The 18,021-nt window shown below is 43.0% G+C and overlaps 1 protein-coding gene across 1 annotated transcript in view; it reads right to left on the bottom strand.

Annotated features, from left to right (window-relative positions):
* The window catches only part of PIK3C3 (phosphatidylinositol 3-kinase catalytic subunit type 3), a 329,375-nt gene that overhangs the window by 105,574 nt on the left and 205,780 nt on the right, over window positions 1–18,021 (bottom strand). Inside the window, exon 21 of the mRNA XM_033935321.1 lies at window positions 415–489. Within this exon, the coding sequence (XP_033791212.1) occupies window positions 415–489 (75 nt within the window). The remainder of the gene's footprint in view (window positions 1–414; window positions 490–18,021) is intronic.

Here is an 18,021-nt window from a genome sequence, read left to right on the forward strand (position 1 = left end):
CGGGGGGGGGAGGGGATGTGCCCAATTGTGTTGGGGGGGGTCGTGGCGGGGGGGGTGCCCAATCGTGTCGGGGGGGGGTCGTATCGTAGCGGGGGGGGGGGTGCCGGTTCGAGGCAGGGGGGGGTGCCGGATTGTGGGAGGGGGGGGTGCTCGTAAATCGAGCCATGCTCGGTTTCCGAGGCACCGATGCACTTGTAAACCGAGGTACCACTGTATATGTTTAGCATGTCTTAGGGTTTTGGAATGTGTGTATACTCAAAAAAAACATCAGAGAAGTGAGTGCATGTATCTTCATAATACAGTACTTTATCACATTATATGCATTAAAACTGAGTTTTACCAGCATACTACACTGAAATCAATTGTTTTGCTTAACAGTAATGTCAGCTGGTTGTATCTATTTTTGTACTATACCTGTTTTTGTCAATAAAAGGTTATCCAGATGTCTGTCTCCAACTCCCAGGATGTAAGTAATCACACAATAGCCAGCTGCAATAAGATGAAAAAGTGGTATATTAAAAAAAGGGATGGCAGTCTATCTTTTATGAAAAACAGTTTTTAGTTATATATCAAGTTCCATGTTACCCTACATATTTAATCCTATGATTAAGCAATAAACTGCAGTAGTAGCAGCAACAGCATAAAATATTTCTACTCAATGTTTTAATTGAAAATATTGTCTAGTCTCCGCAGATTAACAGGCACACATAGAAACATGATGGCAGATAAAGGCCAAATGGCCCACCTAGTCTGCCCATCTGTAGTAACTATTATCTCTCTAAGAGATCCCACATGCCTATCTCATGCTTTTTTGAATTCAGACAGTCTCTGTCCCCACCACCTCTTCCGGGAGACTGTTCCATGCAACTACTACCCTTTCTGTAAAATAGTATTTCCTTAGCTTACTCCTGAGCCTATCACCTCTTAACTTCATCCTATGCCCTCTCATTCCAGAGTTTCCTTTCAAATGAAAGAGATTTCCCTCATGTGCATTTATGTCATGTAGGTATTTAAACGTCTCTCTAGAATAATAATGATAACAACAAAATATAAATCAAAACAAAACAGAAAAAAATGTTATTAGCCAAGTGGTGGGAATACCCACTGAAAAACCATTTCATGGAGCTATAATCTGGGCGCCATTCTGAAGCCAAATTGTGAACGGAGTAGGAGAGAATGGGAGTTTCCCTGAAGCAGCCACCTGTTGGCAAAACAAGAACCTCGTTGGACATTAAGATCTGTTCCTTATCTTCATTTCAGTGCTGAGCATGCTACAGCAGGAAGATCAACGCGTCTGATGGCGGTGTCTGTTCTGATTGATGGCATCTGTGAAGATAAGTGAAACTTTGTCTCTGGTTCTTTTTCCTTTTTCCTCTGCACAGTGGTGGGATTTGTTCTTGTTTTGAAAAATTGCATTTTTGAGTAATCGTGGAGTTTTTTGCCTATGATACATAATAAGAACGGCTAAAAAACTCATTGGGTTGCCGTCTGCATATAAAATTGAGTTGAGGCTTTTTCTCCTCATAAGTGAAATGGTTTTTCAGTGGGTATTTCCACCACTTGGCTAATACCAATTTTTCTATTTTGTTTTGATTTAAACGTCTCTATCATATCTCCCCTCTCCCACCTTTCCTCCAAAGTATACATACTGAGATCTTTAAGTCTGTTCCCATACACCTTATGATGAAGACCACACATCATTTTAGTAGCCTAACTCTGAACCGACTCCATCATTTTTATATATTTTTGACGGTATGATCTCCAGAATTGTACACAATATTCTAAATGATGTCTCACCAGTCTTATACAGGGGCATCAATACCTCCTTTTTCCCACTGGCCATAGCTCTCCCTATGCAGCCTAGCATCCTTCTAGCTTTCAACATCACCTTTTCAACCTGTTTGGCCACCTTAAGATCATCACATACAATCACACCCAAGTCCCACTCTTCTGTCATGCACATAAGTTCTTCACCCCCTAAACTGTACCATTCCTTTGGGTTTTTGCAGCCCAAAAGCATGACCCTGCATTTCTTAGCATTAAATTTTGGCTGCCAAATTTTAGACCATTCTTCAAGCTTTGTTAAGCCTTTCTTCATGTTATTCACACCATCCGAGGAATCTGCTCTATTGTGGATTTTGGTATTATCCGCAAAGAGGCAAATCTTACCCGACAGCCCTTGAACATTATCACTTATAAAAATGTTAAAAAGAACAGGCCCAAGAACAGAACCTTGAGGCACACCGGTAAATCTGTTATCTAGAGAATTCTTTAAGAAGTTTGTAAGAACACAAGACCATGGGTCAGACCAAAGGTCCATCTAGCCCACTTTCCTGTTTCCAACTCTGGTCAAGCCTGAATAAACTTGAAACTATTGTATACTGTCTAGTAATGACTAATGTCTTCCTATTTTACACTGGGTTTTACTAAACTGCAGAAGAGATTCTTAAGGCGGGAGGGTGAGGTAAATGCTCCAAAGCTCATAGGAACTGAATAAGCGTCAGAGCATTTGCATCATCAGCCCGTGCAATAAGAAGCTCTTCCATGGTTTAGTAAAAGGAGCCCTTCGGTTGTAATCCATCTAGATCAGTGGTCTCCAACTCAAACCCTTTGCAGGGCCACATTTTGGATTTGTCGGTACTTGGAGGGCCTCAGAAAAAAATAGTTAATGTCTTATTAAAGAAATGACAATTTTGCATGAGGTAAAACTCTTTCTAGTTTATAAATCTTTCCTTTTGACTAAGTCTTAATAATAATATTGTCATTTATAGCTAAAGAGACAGATGATCAAGAAACAGTTTTATTTTACTTTTGTGAGTATGATAAACATACCAAGGGCCTCAAAATAGTACCTGGCGGGCCGCATGTGGCCCCTGGGCCGCGAGTTTGAGACCACTGATCTAGATGGCATGCTTTGCTGAGCGGGATAGAAAATTTAAATAAAACTTGAAACTCGATACATATACACACACACTCTTAATATCAATTTAGTATGTATAAAAATTTCACCATACTCTGAACATGCTACAGTATGAACATAATCTCTGCCCCTGGGGATTCCTCTGATTAGCATTGGAAACAGAAGGCACGAAATGACATTAGGCTCATACTTTTACTCGCAAATACTCCAAACAATTATATAGCAAGCTGTTTTTACACATAAACCTCTATTTTAAAATTATACCCTCAATCCTTAGAAAATCACTACAGCTACTGCTCTAACAAACATTACTTTGGGAAAATGATTTTGTAGTTATAAAACTATCAGATTGCTTAATGCTCATAAAGATGTTTGGCAATCATCTTCCACCTGTTTTTGGTTGCTGTAATTTTCGTTTTACATTGATTTTCTTGTCGCAGGTCATTTTGTTTTGCTATAACTTTTTCCCAAATTACCCTTTCAGGAAAGCCAATACGTGCGCTGGCAAAGTTGAAAGGTTTTCTCCCAATACAGATGTACACAAAATTTTAATTCCTTCAGGTGTTAAGAAAAAAGTTCTACTGCAGTTTACTTTCATGGTTAAAACCATGAGGTCAGCAGAACAGGGACATAACACCCAGGACAAAACAACGCTCACCGTTAAACTGTTCCTCTGCTTCAAAGTACTCTACGGCCTGACCCCCAAGTACATAACGGACCTTTTTGCATTTTCTAATAACAAACTCAAGAGAAACACACCCCCAAAACTCATCTCCCCTCCAGGTAGAGGCTGCAAAATGAAAAAAACACCACGAACACCTTCTCTCTCACCAAGCAGTCCTATGGGGCAAAGACCTAGACCAACTGCTTTCGCCCACTACATACGGGGAATTCAGGAAACGCCTAAAAACATGCCTGTTCCAGAAATACCTAAACAACTGATCCGCTCTCCCTCCCCCTCCCTATTCCACCTGAACTTACAGCACTGTTATAAATATAATCTGTTATCTTCATCTTATAGAAGGTTTGGATAGGTACCTGGAGGACAAAGGGATTGAGGGGTACAGATAGGAGTGGAGGTAGGTTTAGGGTTAGGATTAGAGGTAAGTTAAAAAATTAGTCTGGGACCACTGTTCAGGCAATAGGCCTGATGGGCCGCCGCGGGAGCGGACCGCTGGGCAAGATGGACCTCTGGTCTGCCTCAGCGGAGGCAACTTCTTATGTTCTTATCGTAACTTTACGTTGCTATTTATCCCCAACAGGTCCTGTCGGAAATTACCTACTAAAATGTACATATTACATTTTCGCTCAGCAAATTGTATTTCTATACTATTGCCTCCTGAGGTGTCTGATCTCTGTATTTCCTCTGAATATCTACTTATTGTATTTCGCTGAATGTCCAGCTCTCTTGATTGTAAACCGCCTAGAAGTCGCAAGATTTTGGCGGTATAGAAGAATAAAGTTATTATTATAATTTTTTTTTGGGGGGGGAAGAAATATCTCTGGGCCCGATTTTATAAATTGTGCCCCAAAATCAGCACCAAATAGCATGTTTAGGCATCTTAATTTTAGGTGCAACCTGTTTATAGTTACATAGTAAATAATGGCAGATAAACACCTGAATGGTCCAACCAGTCTGCCCTGTAATCACATGTATTACAATTTCATAATTAAATTAAAATGTATTTTTATTTGTTATTTCTGGGCCATAGACCTTAGAAGTCTACCCAGCACTGTCCTTAGGTTCCAACTACTGGAGTAGCCATTAAGCTCACTCCAACCTTGAACACAGAACAGAAGTATTTGTTTAGCACATTTGGTTTTTCCTGATCACTCTCCACATAGTTCATAGCATCTATCAAACTCACAATCCTATTTTTCATCTTCCTTCTTTCACTAATATACTTGAAAAAAATTTTGGCTCCATTTTTTTTATTTCTAGCCATTTGCTCTTCCGTCTGCACTTTTGCCATACTCATCTTTCTTCTGACTTCATTTTCATCAGATATTCCTTTTTGTGCTCCTCCTCTTGAGTATTTTTAGATTTCATGAACACCAACTTTTATTTATTTATTTAGCCCGTCCTACCAAAAGAGCCCAGAACGGGTTACAGATATATACAGACAAGGCATATTTGGAAAGCTAGTGGTACAACGACTGAGATATAGTAGATACAGAACATATGAACAGCTGAGGTATATTAATTAAACATCCGAGCTACACTAATCAACTATAGTAGACATAAACAACCGAGATAATCTAATTTACTATACATGCTTTGGTGAGGAACTTAGCGCTATGGTCTAGTTGATGAGTTTATCCAAGATCAGTTAGGCTTGGTCTTTTCATGGAGTTGGATTTGTGAAGAGGAACGTTTTTATGGCCTTCCTGAGTTCCACAGGTCGTCCAGCTCTCTGACAGATGGAGGGATGAGCTTCCAAAGTTTGCATTTGAAGTGTGAATAGGCATGTTTGTGGGCTGATTCTATTTTGAGGCGCCTCCAGGGGATAGAGACAGCCATCTTTCTTTCTGAGATGTTAATGGTTAGCTTAGGTTATAGACTGGTAGCTTGGGGATCACATAGCCTGGCACCAAGTCCTTGAAGGTTTTGAATGCCAGAACTAGGGCTTTGAAGATGAAGTGCTTTTTGATAGCTAGCCAATGAACTGATGCTAGTGCTGAGGTGACATGGTCACGGGTGCTCAGGTTTATAAATAGGCGAACTGCTGTATTTTGGACGCACTGGAGGTGAGATAGGCCTACTAGTAGTGTGTTGCTTTTAGTAAAGCCAGGCCTACTAGTAGTGTGTTACAAAAGTATCTGGACGATATTCAGAGCTATGTAACCGCGAGAAAAGACACTGACCAGTTAACTAGCACTTACGCAGCTATATGCAAATATTCAGTGCAGAATAACCAGTTATCTCCACTAAATTTTCTCAGTTAGCAGTTAAAGTTAACCAGCTATATCACAAGTTAACCAGCAATTTTCAACACTGATTGACCAAGTTTAGTGGCCAAACTGGGCCACACAAATAGCAGTCCTATCTTTGATTGTCATAAACCTAACCAGCAAGCATTTACTCTGGTCAGAAATAAACCAGATGTGCAATGCTGATCAATGGAAACAGCCTGACACTGAATATCTGCGGTCAGCGCTGGCTGCGAGAGTTAGCCAGCCTACCTGCCGTGGTCTGAATATTGGCTGGTATGTACTTATGCAAAATTAAGCAAGAACAAAACTGTGGAACTGATAGTCTTGATGAAAAAGTTTAATAATTCACCATTAATTCATTCTACTTTGTATAATCACACATTTATATATTCTCATAGGACCCCAGAAGAAGGTTACTCATTACCAAAACACGGACTGTGTTGGGTCCATACCATAATTTTTTTTTTACTGTGTGTTCTATGGATTTATTATTTGCTTACATCGCTTTTATTAAACTTTTTCATCAAGACCGTCAGTTCCACCGTTTTGTTCTTGCTTGGTTTCTCCTTTTTCCTGTAGAACAGTTTGGTGGTTTTGTTTGTTTGTTTTGGACTTATGCAAAATTAGCGACAGTAAGGGATGGTGCTACAGAACTTACAAGTATATTTCTCTTAAGTTGAAAATGTTTTAGCATTAGCTTAAGACATTCTTTACCACAGCCTGTAAGGAACATCTATAAATGAAAACCTGATTGGTTTAAAGTGCTTAACCGAATGATATCTCCTTACATGGCAGACTGATCCCGTGGGGTGGGCCTGGTGGAGGGGTTGGGTACACAAGATACCAGGGAAAGATTTTTTTAGGTTTGGGGAAGAGGGGCTGGATTCCACTAAACACTAGAAAAAGTTATTTTTAAATAATCAGGAGGCTGAAGGGGGATTGGGTTGTAGGTACGGAAAGCTTTAGGGGTAGGTCACTCATGTTGGACTAGACTGCGCTGTATTTGCCCCAAAAATCTATCGCATTGTGCGCATGTTGGAAGCCCATGTTTTTTTCCTGTGCAATGCAACAGATGCATAATGGTCTCATTAGCATTCATTTCAGTGAACTGTGTGGCTGTGCCATCAGCACAAGTTGGTACTCATGCTCAATCCATTTCTGTATTGCTGAACAAATAATATGCCGTGGTAACCACGCTGTTAGACTCAGGATGGTTTCTGCATCTGACTCATCGTAATTTCTATTTGGGGTGTGGCATAAACAACAGTGTTCTCCCATAAAGAATTAAATTAAAGTTGTATTAACATCAAGCAGCTTTCAAATGACATTATAAGCAAATAAAATATTTTTAATACATTGCTAATTATTACCTGCCCTAGCTCTCACTTTGATCTTTATCTGCTACTTTTTTATTTTGCTGTAGTGCAATCACACAGGTCTCCTTCATGGCTCAGTAACACCTTTACATAAAAAATGTGGAAGAGGTCTGGAAGTAGGGATCGCATCTATTTCATATCCTCAGTGAGACCTCAGGAAGGAACCTAGGCCTAGATTCACTAACCGATCCGGGCAGGTCTGACAAATTCAGGAAAGAAAAAATATGCAGATGGGGGCGATCAGAGGAATGCTCCCATCTGCCTGCACGGATTGCTGTTGTGCGATCCGCGCAGACCATAAGTAGATGGTCTGCGCATGCCTGTTTGAGACGCAACTTTTTTTTTTGGAACTTTTATTTTTCATCGTGCGGGCTGGCTCTCCTGCTCCCCCCTTCCAGGGGATCTTGCGCCCAGACTCTCCTGCTTTCTGCCGCCTTCTGTTCAGTGCGAGCTCGCGGGTTTAAAGCGGGACTGCTCTGCGACATGCAGCCCCGCTTAAACCCACAGGCTCGCACTGCAGGGAAGGCAGCAGTAATGTCCTGCTAATTTGCTAGATGTATGCAGCAAGTCAGGGAGCCAACAGGCACTGCTCTCCCCCCTGCCCCAGGGCTTCTGCAATCCCTGAAACAGGCAGCAAAATCAGGGGAACAGAGAGCAGGGCAGAGGCGGCAATGGAGCAGGAGAGTAGGTAGAGAGGTGTACTACTAGTCCCCAGCAGTCACTTTAGGAGTTGATTGGCCAGCCCAGTCGGATCAAGAATTTTGTGTTGTGAATCGCTGCCTTCCCTCCTTTTGAATGTCCCTCCCCTCATTTGCATGTGCTGATCGGAGGATGGTTGTCAGAGAGGTAAGTGAATCGGGCCGGAGGGGAATTTGGTCGCTAAGGGGTCGCAAACCAATCGGTATACGATCGGTTTGCTTTGTGAATCTAGCCCCTAGTGATCAATACATTACTAGAGGTGCTGTAGAGCCGTTTCTTGTATGATTGGTTAAGCTATATTTATCTTTTTTTGTTGTTGTTTAAATTCATGCAGAAATAAATTGCTAGATTGAACCTAATGACTTCATTAACGCATTTCCCTTTTTTAAACCTCTATACCATTTGAAAGAGGGCAAATATCTAATTATTCACTTCTAGAATTGGATACTTCTTAAATTTAGTAAAAATATTTTGGCACAAGTGTCAAACCTTATAAAAAGAAGTCATATTGAGCATTGGAAAATAATAATAATTAACTAATAAAAATAGTACACATTTAATTTTCCCCACCACCAAATTTCCCCATCCCACCCCACCCGGCTACTTTTTCATGCCACCCAGCTGGAAAAAATTTCTGGGGAAAACACTGAACAGTGACTGCAACTTGCAATTTGAGTGGAGGTCATTACTATGCATTAACTGCTGGTGTGGCAGACAATGCAGTAAAGTTAATAACACCTACCAGGGTACAGCCAACTGCATTCCATGTAATTGGTCATGCTATTAATGTGCATTAGTAATTATATATCTGTGTCAACTGCAAAACTGCTTTCCCTAAAGTGCTATGAAATTGCCCCCCCCTCCCCAATAGATTTAGCTGTTACTGAAAGTACTTTGGCTGTTAAGTTTCATTAACTGCCAAACCTTTAGAATAAGTTAATAAATAAGCCTCTTAAGTACATAAGAATAAATACAATATAAAAATTAAAACAATAAATTAAATCATATCCTCTGCTGTCACTAGGGAAATTAAAAAGGTGCATTTGCATAACTATCTCATTGTCTACATCTCTGAAAATATTGGTATACATTACTGATTGTCAATTATCTTTTGAAGCTCAAGTTTCATAAGTCATCCAGATGGGATTTTTTTTTCTCAGCAACATTTCCATGTTATCACATTTATATTAGAAGTTGAGGACTCACTTATTTGATTAGATGCATCTGCTCTCCATGTCTTAATTGCTGTAACTTTCTTTATAATGCATTAAAAGCTTCCATGATTAAGTACCTACCAAAATTGTTACAAAATATTGCTGTCAAATTGCTTCACAATGCTAAGAAATTGAATCATATACAGGCAGTTCCCCGAGTTACAGACGCCTGACTTAAGTATGACTCGTACTTAAGAATGCGATCACGGCTTCATTTGATTTCAGTGGCTTAGATTCCTACACTTCTGCTGTAGCAAATTCAGGAATGATGCATGGCCACAATAAGAATAGTGTGTAGTTGTGCATGCTATACCTTAGAAGGAACACTGGTAGGGACAGTTGGCCCTTTTGTGAGCTGGGAGCAAAGGTAAGCAGCAAGAATCTTAAATGCTCTGAGTTACATAAAAATCCGACTTAAGAACAGCTTTAAAAGCCTAACTCAAAAAGATATAAAAAGGATGGAGTCGGTCCATAGGAAGGCTACTAAAATGGTGTGTGGTCTTCGTGATAAGGCGTATTGGGATAGACTTAAAGATATCACTCTGTATACTTTGGAGGAAAAGCGGGAGAGGGGAGATATGATACAGATGTTTAAAAACCTACGTAATATAAATGCGCATGAGTCGAGTCACTTTAATTTGAAGGGAAACTCTGGAATGAGAGAGCATAGGATGAAGTTAAGAGGTGATAGACTCCGAAGTAATCTACAGAAATACTTCTTTACAGGAAGGGTGGTAGATGCATGGAACAGTCTTCCAGAAGAGGTGGTAGAGGCAGAGACTGTATCTGAATTCAAAATGGCCTGGGATAGGCATGTGGGATCTCTCGGAGAAAGAGATAATGGTTACTGTGGGCGGGCAGACTAGATGGGCCATTTGGTCTTTATCTGCAGTCATGTTTCTATGGTTTTAACCCTGGGACCACCTGTATTGCTTCTTGTTTAATAAGACATTGATTTATATAGCTATTCATATTATTTTGTTGTTATTAAGATTCTTCATATACCACCTTTCTATGGGTCAACCAAAGAAGTTTACATATCAACATAGAGCAGTGATTCCCAACCCTGTCCTGGAGGAACACCAGGCCAATCGGGTTTTCAGGCTAGCCCTAATGAATATGCATGAGAGAGATTTGCATATGATGGAAGTGATAGGCATGCAAATTTGCTTCATGCATATTCATTAGGGCTAGCCTGAAAACCCGATTGGCCTGATGTTCCTCCAGGACAGGGTTGGGAACCACTGACATAGAGGATCTTTCTTATACCCTATTTTCCAACTCAGTTCTTTGTTTACTAAACAGTAGACTTCTTTTTGTCTCCTCTCAATTAACCTTCTCTATGAAGTAACCCGTGAGGCTGATTTTTTGTTGTTATAGTAAAATCTAGCTCAAACTTTTTGGCATGCTTTACATTGCTATTTAAGAGACATCTGATCATATATTGTCACATTTGTTTAATGGAAATTTATTCCCTCTTTCTTAAAGATCAAATTCAAGCTATTGACATGATTTCTGTTCATACAGGAGAACTAGAATCAACGCTGGCTTTTAGAATTCCTATGAGCATCAAAGCATTTATCTCGCTGGCCCGTGGTAGAAACCTCTACCGCGGCTGTGTAAAAGAAGCCCAAATTTTCTTGTACTTTGTGTTTCATCCCAGGTACTTCATTCACTTAACAGTAAAGCACAGTTACTTACCATAAAAGGTGTTATCTAGGGACAGCAGGCAGATATTCTCAGCATGTGGGTGACATCACTGACGGAGCCCCCTAGCGGATGTTTTCGCAAGCAAACTTGCTTGAAGACCTTCAAACTTGCAATTGGCCCGCGCATGCACGCATGCCCCTTCCGCCCGACCTAGGGCATGCGTCTCCTCAGCGTGGCCTCAGTTCATATAGCTAGCAAAGAAGCCAACCACGGGGAGGTGAGTGGGTTGCGAGAATATCTGCCTGCTGTCCCTGGATAACACCTGTTACGGTAAGTAACTGTGCTTTATCCCAGGACGAGCAGGCAGCATATTCTCAACATGTAGGAGACCTCCAAGCTAACCAGAACGGGATGGAGGGAGAGTTGGCAATTTAGGAGAACAGATTTCGCAAAACAGACTGGCCAAAAGGGCCATCATGCCTGGAGAAAGTATCCATACAGTAGTGCAAGGTGAACCGAGGACCAAGTGGCAGCCTTACAGATTTCCTCAAGCAGAGTTGAGCGGAGGAAAGCAACAGACGCCGCTATCGCTCTGACCTTGTGGCCTGTGACTCGACCCGGCAGGGAGAGACCAGCCTGAGTGTAACAGAAAGAGATACAAGCGGCCAACCAGTTAGAAATGGTCCGCTTAGAAATAGGGCGACCCAAGCGATTTGGATCAAAGAGAGGAACAGCTGGGAAGCAGAATGATGAGGAGCGGTGCGCTTCAAGTAGAAGGCCAGCGCACGCTTATAATCAAGAGAATGCAAAGCCACTTGTCCAGGGTGAGAATGGGGCTTCAGAAAAACACACAGGAAGAACAATGGATTGGTTGATGTGAAACTCAGAAACAACCTTAGGCAAGAACTTAGGATGGGTACGGAGAACCACCTTATCATGATGGAAGACAGTGAAAGGTGGGTCCGCTACCAAGGCTTGAAGCTCACTGACCCGACGGGCAGAAGTGAAAGCAATCAGAAACACAACCTTCCAGGTAAGATACTTCAAGTGAGCCCAAACTAGCGGCTCGAATGGGGGTTTCATCAAGTGAGAAAAGACCACGTTAAGATCCCAAACCACAGGAGGAGGTTTAAGGGGCAGATGAACGTGGAAAAGGCCTTTCATGAAGCGGGAAACCACAGGATGAACAGAGATAAGCTTCCCGTCAATCGGCTGATGAAAAGCAGCAATGGCACTAAGGTGGACTCGAACCGAAAAGGACTTGAGTCCAGCGCCAGACAAGTTAACAGATAATCCAGGACAGCAGATAAGGAGGCAGATAGCGGCTCCTGCTGCCGAGTAGCACACCAGGAAGAAAAGCGGGTCCACTTCTGATGGTAACATTGGCGAGTGGACTCCTTCCGAGACACCTCCAGGACGTCCAGCACAGGCTGGGAGAACTGGAACGATGGCATTAAGTCTCGAGGAACCAAGCTGTCAAGTGAAGTAGAGAACCTCGACTCTGCGTAAGCAGAGAAGGAAAAACAGGCAGAAGAAGAGGCTCCCTGGAACTCTCTATCCCTCCCACTCTCAAACTACCCCTTCCACTCTCACTCACTGAGCTCGAGGCCTGGCCCTCAGGATCCATCGGGCCAAAAAGTTGAAGAATCTTGGCCACCCTCCGATGAAGAGCCCGCGGTTGCAGTCGCACAAAACGGACACGACTCAGTGCGGTGCTCTGCACCCAGGCACTCCACACACCAACAATGGGGATAGGTGATGGAGATAACCAGGTTGCACTTAGTGCAGTTCTTGAACCCGGTGCAAGGCCGGGACATAAGAAAAAATACGGCCGCAGCCCTGTGAGACCAGGCGGCCAAAGCAAGACCAGAGACCCGGTCACAAAGACTAAACTAAAACTAAACTAAATCTTAAGTTTATATACCGCATCATCTCATGAAAGAAAAGAAGAAATAACAAAGACGCAAGCACAGCGACGCAAAAGAAAATAACAAAGAAAGCCGTGGTGCAAGAGGGATAACGAGATCGCGCGCAGTAAGGGAGCAGTGCTTCTGGCTCCTCGGAAAACATAGAACTGAGGCCATGCTGAGGCGACGCATGCCCTAGGTCGGGCGGAAGGGGCACGTGCGCGGGCCAATCGCAAGCTTGAAGGTCTTCAAGCAAGTCTGCTTGCAAAAACGTCCGCTAGGGGGCTCCGTCGGTGACGTCACCCACATGTTGAGAACATGCTGCCTGCTTGTCCCCTTTTAATAAAAAAATCTACCTCCAACCATTTGAAATGTTTTACCTTCTTTTCCAAGATTTAGGCAGGGGCTAAAAATGAAGTTTTTAAAATCTGTTTTTGAGGGATTGTTTCTTACTCTTCCTTTAATATTTATTTTTTTTCTTTGAATAATATAAAATTTCACATTAACAACTGAAATTATTTCTAATGTTTTCAGTTGTTTTTCTAAGGCAGTTTAGGAGGTACAACTGAACTAAACTATACAAATTGTACTTCCCCAATAATCGATGCTCCCTCTAAGCTATGCACTTATGCACATGATTATTCAATAGAGCACACATGGAAAATCTCTTGAGAACACAAAGCTCCGCTTTCCACATTCCTATCAACCAAAATTGTACACCACAGAGTGTCACTGGAAAACAATCAAATCTGAGTTTGAAAAGAGACTATTATGACATTGTTGCTTTTGCGATGTCATGGCAGTTATATTCATGTTTTACTATTTATATGGGTCCAAGGATCTCTGAATTGGTATCTCCGCCATATTGAAAAATTTGTTCTCCTACTGGTCCTACAAATAGTCTATACTGGTTATCTATGCCAGTGTTTTTCAACCGCTGTTCCGCGGCACACTAGTGTGCCGCGAGATGTTGCCTGGTGTGCCGCAGGGCCGCCGGGCCCGGAGCTTACAGGGGGCCCGAGGCAGGGGCGCCAGTAGCTCGCCAAGGCAAAGTGAGTCGATCACCCAGGACTCACTTTGTCTTGGCGATCTAATCCACAGTTCTTCAACCGCCGGTCCGCAGGAAATTTTTGCCGGTCCGCGCAGGACCGGCAAGATTGACTCATTTGAACTTCCTGCCGGTCCGCGCAGGACCGGCAAGATCAGCATCGGAAGCGTGCGCTGGGCCAGAGAGATCTTGGGGAGCCTCCGACAGTGACTTTCTCCCCTCTCTGCAGCTCTCCTTTACTTCCCAGCGCAGCGATTCACGAAGGCAGCCTTGGGGCTTTTGCTGAGTCGCGGCTGCCTCTGATGATGCAACTTCCTCTTTCCTCAGAGGCGGCGCGATCCAACAAAGGACCCGAGGCTGCCTTCGTGAATCGCTGCGCTGGGAAGTAAGAAGAGCTGCTGGGAGGGGAGAAAACCACTATCAGTCTGGGAAGCTGCTGGGCAGGGGAAAAAAGGGACAGCTGCTACTGGAAAGGGAGAAGGAGAGATGCTTCTGGGAGGGGAGGAGGGAAAGGAATCTGGGAAGCTGCTGGGCCAGGAAAAAAAAGGGACAGCTGCTACTGGAGAGGGAGAAGGAGAAGGAGAGATGCATCTGGGAGGGGAGGAGGGAAAGGAATCTGGGAAGCTGCTGGGCCAGGAAAAAAAAGGACAGCTGCTACTGGAGAGGGAGAAGGAGAAGGAGAGATGCATCTGGGAGGGGAGGAGGGAAAGGAATCTGGGAAGCTGCTGGGCCAGGAAAAAAAAGGACAGCTGCTACTGGAGAGGGAGAAGAAGGAGAGATGCTTCTGGGAGGGGAGGAGGGAAAGGAATCTGGGAAGCTGCTGGGCAAGGAAAAAAAGGGACAGCTGCTACTGGATAAGGAGAAGAAGGAGAGATGCTTCTGGGAGGGGAGGAGGGAAAGGAATCTGGGAAGCTGCTGGGCTAGGAAAAAAAGGGACAGCTGCTACTGGAGAGGGAGAAGGAGACGGAGAGATGCTTCTGGGAGGGGAGGAGGGAAAGGAATCTGGGAAGCTGCTGGGCAAGATAAAAAAAGGGACAGCTGCTACTGGAGAGGGAGAAGAAGGAGAGATGCTTCTGGGAGGGGAGGAGGGAAAGGAATCTGGGAAGCTGCTGGGCAAGGAAAAAAAAGGGACAGCTGCTACTGGAGAGGGAGACGGAGAGATGCTGCTGGGAGGGGAGGAAGGGAAGAGAGTTACTGCTGGACAGGAGGCTGGGAGAAAGAAAGAAAGGGGGCAGGCAGGGAAACAGAAGGAAAGAAGAGAAACAGAAAAAAAGAAAGAAAGGTCAGGGAGAGAGGAAGAAAAAGTTGGGGGAGGGAATGAGGTGTGGAGGAGAGAAAGCATACAGGCTGATAGAAGGGAAGAAAGATTGGATGCACAGTCAGAAGAAGAAAGTGCAACCAGAAATCACCAGCCTGGCTGGGCGGAACTTCCTCTCCGATTGCAGAATTGACGTCAGGGAGAGCATGCGTCGGCTTTGGGGCCTGTTATCCATTGGTGGGTCCTGTTCCCCGATGGCAGCAGCAGTGGCAGTGGCTTGGGGAACGGCAGGGAGAAAGAAAGAAAGGGGGCAGGCAGGGAAACAGAAGGAAAGAAGAGAAACAGAAAAAAAGAAAGAAAGGTCAGGGAGAGAGGAAGAAATAGTTGGGGGAGGGAATGAGGTGTGGAGGAGAGAAAGCATACAGGCTGATAGAAGGGAAGAAAGATTGGATGCACAGTCAGAAGAAGAAAGTGCAACCAGAAATCACCAGACAAGGTAGGAAAAATGATTTTATTTTAAATTTAGCAAAGTGGAGGCAGTATTACCACAGTTTTCAAAGGAATTTGCCCAAATAACTTAATAGTTAACTGGGTAAATTCCCAGAGATGAAAACTTCCCTTCACTTACTATGCACAGTTCTGAATTTATATCTGCTGTCTATATTTTACAATATGGTCACCTTTTACTAAACCGCAATAGTGGTTTTTAGCGCAGGGAGCCTATGAGCGTCAAGAGCAGTGCTGGGCATTCAGCGCAGCTCCCTGCGCTAAAAACTGCTATTGTGGTTTAATAAAAAGGATGGAGGGTATATTTGTCTATTTTTGTATGCTATAAAAACCAAATACAGAGAGAGACTGAGAGCTGTTGACGAAGAGCTACGTGTGTGTCTTTCTTCTATTCCAGCCAGAATATCAGCTTTGTGTTCAGCCAAACAGGCCCAGGTTTCGCACTGAATAAAGTATTTTATAATTTTTATTTCATAATAAAGTAATTATAAAATACTTTCTTTGTGTTTATTTGATTCCTATTCAAGAGAATTACTTTATATATAGTCAATATAGGCAGAGAGTTAAATTTTTTAACATTTTCTAATGGTGGTGTGCCTCGTGATTTTTTTCATGAAACAAGTGTGCCTTTGCCCAAAAAAGGTTGAAAAACACTGATCTATGCAACAAAAAGTGCAGTGTAAGATTGTTGCAATTATACATCAGACATTGTATCATGCTTCCCGAAAGATCTTACAAGAATTCTTCCAGATCTATAAACCGAGAAAAGAGCTTAGAGATGTAAATGAGATGAAATTAAGTTTAGAGGGTAGAATGTCGACTATGCATGCTAGAATCGGAGCATCAATGGAATGCCTTGCCTGGTATCCTGCGGTTTTGTATGGGGAGGATGAATTTTAAGAAAATACTGAAAACTCAATTATTTGCCAATGCCTTCTTATGCTAAGATGCATTTCAGTTGATAATCGCCTTCTAGAATTTTCTGACATCAATGTATGATTTAAAGCTTGTTTGTACTTCTAAATTGATTGAATTTGTGCTCTATCCATATTATAACAGGGACGATTTAACGATGTTGTCTTGACAATGTCTATGTTATATGTGAGAATCGGAGGGAAACAAGATTCTATGTATGTGATATGGAAACCGCATAGTTAGAAACATAGAAAAAATGACGGCAGAAAAAGGGCCATAGCCATCAAGTCTGCCCACACTAAAGACCCGTCCCCCTAACTTTACCCTCTTAGATATCCCATAGCCCATCAAATCTGCCCACTCTGATGACCTTCCCCCCAACTTTACCCTCTTAGAGATCCCACATGTGTATCCCATTTACTCTTAAAATCTGGCACGCTGCTGGCCTTAATCACCTGCACTGGAAGTTTATTCCAATGATCGACCACTCTTTCGGTGAAGAAATATTTCCTGGTGTCGCCATGAAATTTCCTGCCCCTGATTTTTAGTGGATGCCCTCTTGTGGCCAAGGGTCCTTTAAGAAAGAAAATATAATCTTTCTCCTCGATACGACCGGTGATATATTTGAACGCCTCAATCATGTCTCCCCTCTCCCTATGTTCTTCGAGAGAGTACAGCTACAAATTATTCAGCCTTTCCTCGTATGAGAGATCCTTGAGCCCCGAGACCATCTTGGTGGCCATTCGTTGAACCGACTCAATTCTCAGCACATCTTTTCGGTAATGTGGCCTCCAGAATTGTACACAGTATTCCAGATGGAGGTCTCACCATGGATCTGCACAACAGCATTATGACCTCGGGCTTCCGGCTTAAGAAACTTCTACGGATACACTCCAACATTTGTCTAGCCTTGGATGAAGCCTTCTCCACTTGATTGGCAGCTTTCATGTCTTCACTAATAATTACTCCTAAATCATGCTCTGCTGCAGTCCTAGCTAAGGTCTCACCATTTAGGGTATAATTTCTGCACGGATTTCTGCTGCCAAGGTGCATGACCTTACATTTCTTAGCGTTGAAGCTAAGTTGCCAAGTCGAGGACCAATGTTCCAGCAAGAGTAGGTCCTGTGTCATACCGTCGGGCAAATTGCTATTACTTACTATGTTACATAGTTTGGCGTCATCGGCGAATAATGTTATTTTACCTTGAAGCCCCTGAGTCAGGTCTCCTACGAATATGTTGAAAAGGATCGGGCCCAAGACCGAGCCCTGCGGCACTCCACTGGTTACCTCCGATGTTTTGGAGAGGGTACCGTTAACCACCACCCGTCTACCACTTAGCCAATCATTGACCCATGTAGTTAGTGTTTCTCCTAATCCCATCAATTTCATCTTGCTCAATAACCTACGGTGTGGAACGCTATCAAAAGCTCTACTGAAGTGCAAGTGCACGACGTTCAAGGACTCTCCCAATCCAGTTTTCTTGTGACCCAGTCAAAGAAGCTAATTAGATTGGATTGGCAGGACCTACCTTTGGTAAATCCATGTTGGTGGGGATCCCGTAGATTCTCTTCACTCAGGATTGTATCTAATTCA

The sequence above is a fragment of the Geotrypetes seraphini genome, chromosome 1 (assembly GCF_902459505.1).
Source record: "Geotrypetes seraphini chromosome 1, aGeoSer1.1, whole genome shotgun sequence".
Taxonomy (NCBI): domain Eukaryota; kingdom Metazoa; phylum Chordata; class Amphibia; order Gymnophiona; family Dermophiidae; genus Geotrypetes; species Geotrypetes seraphini.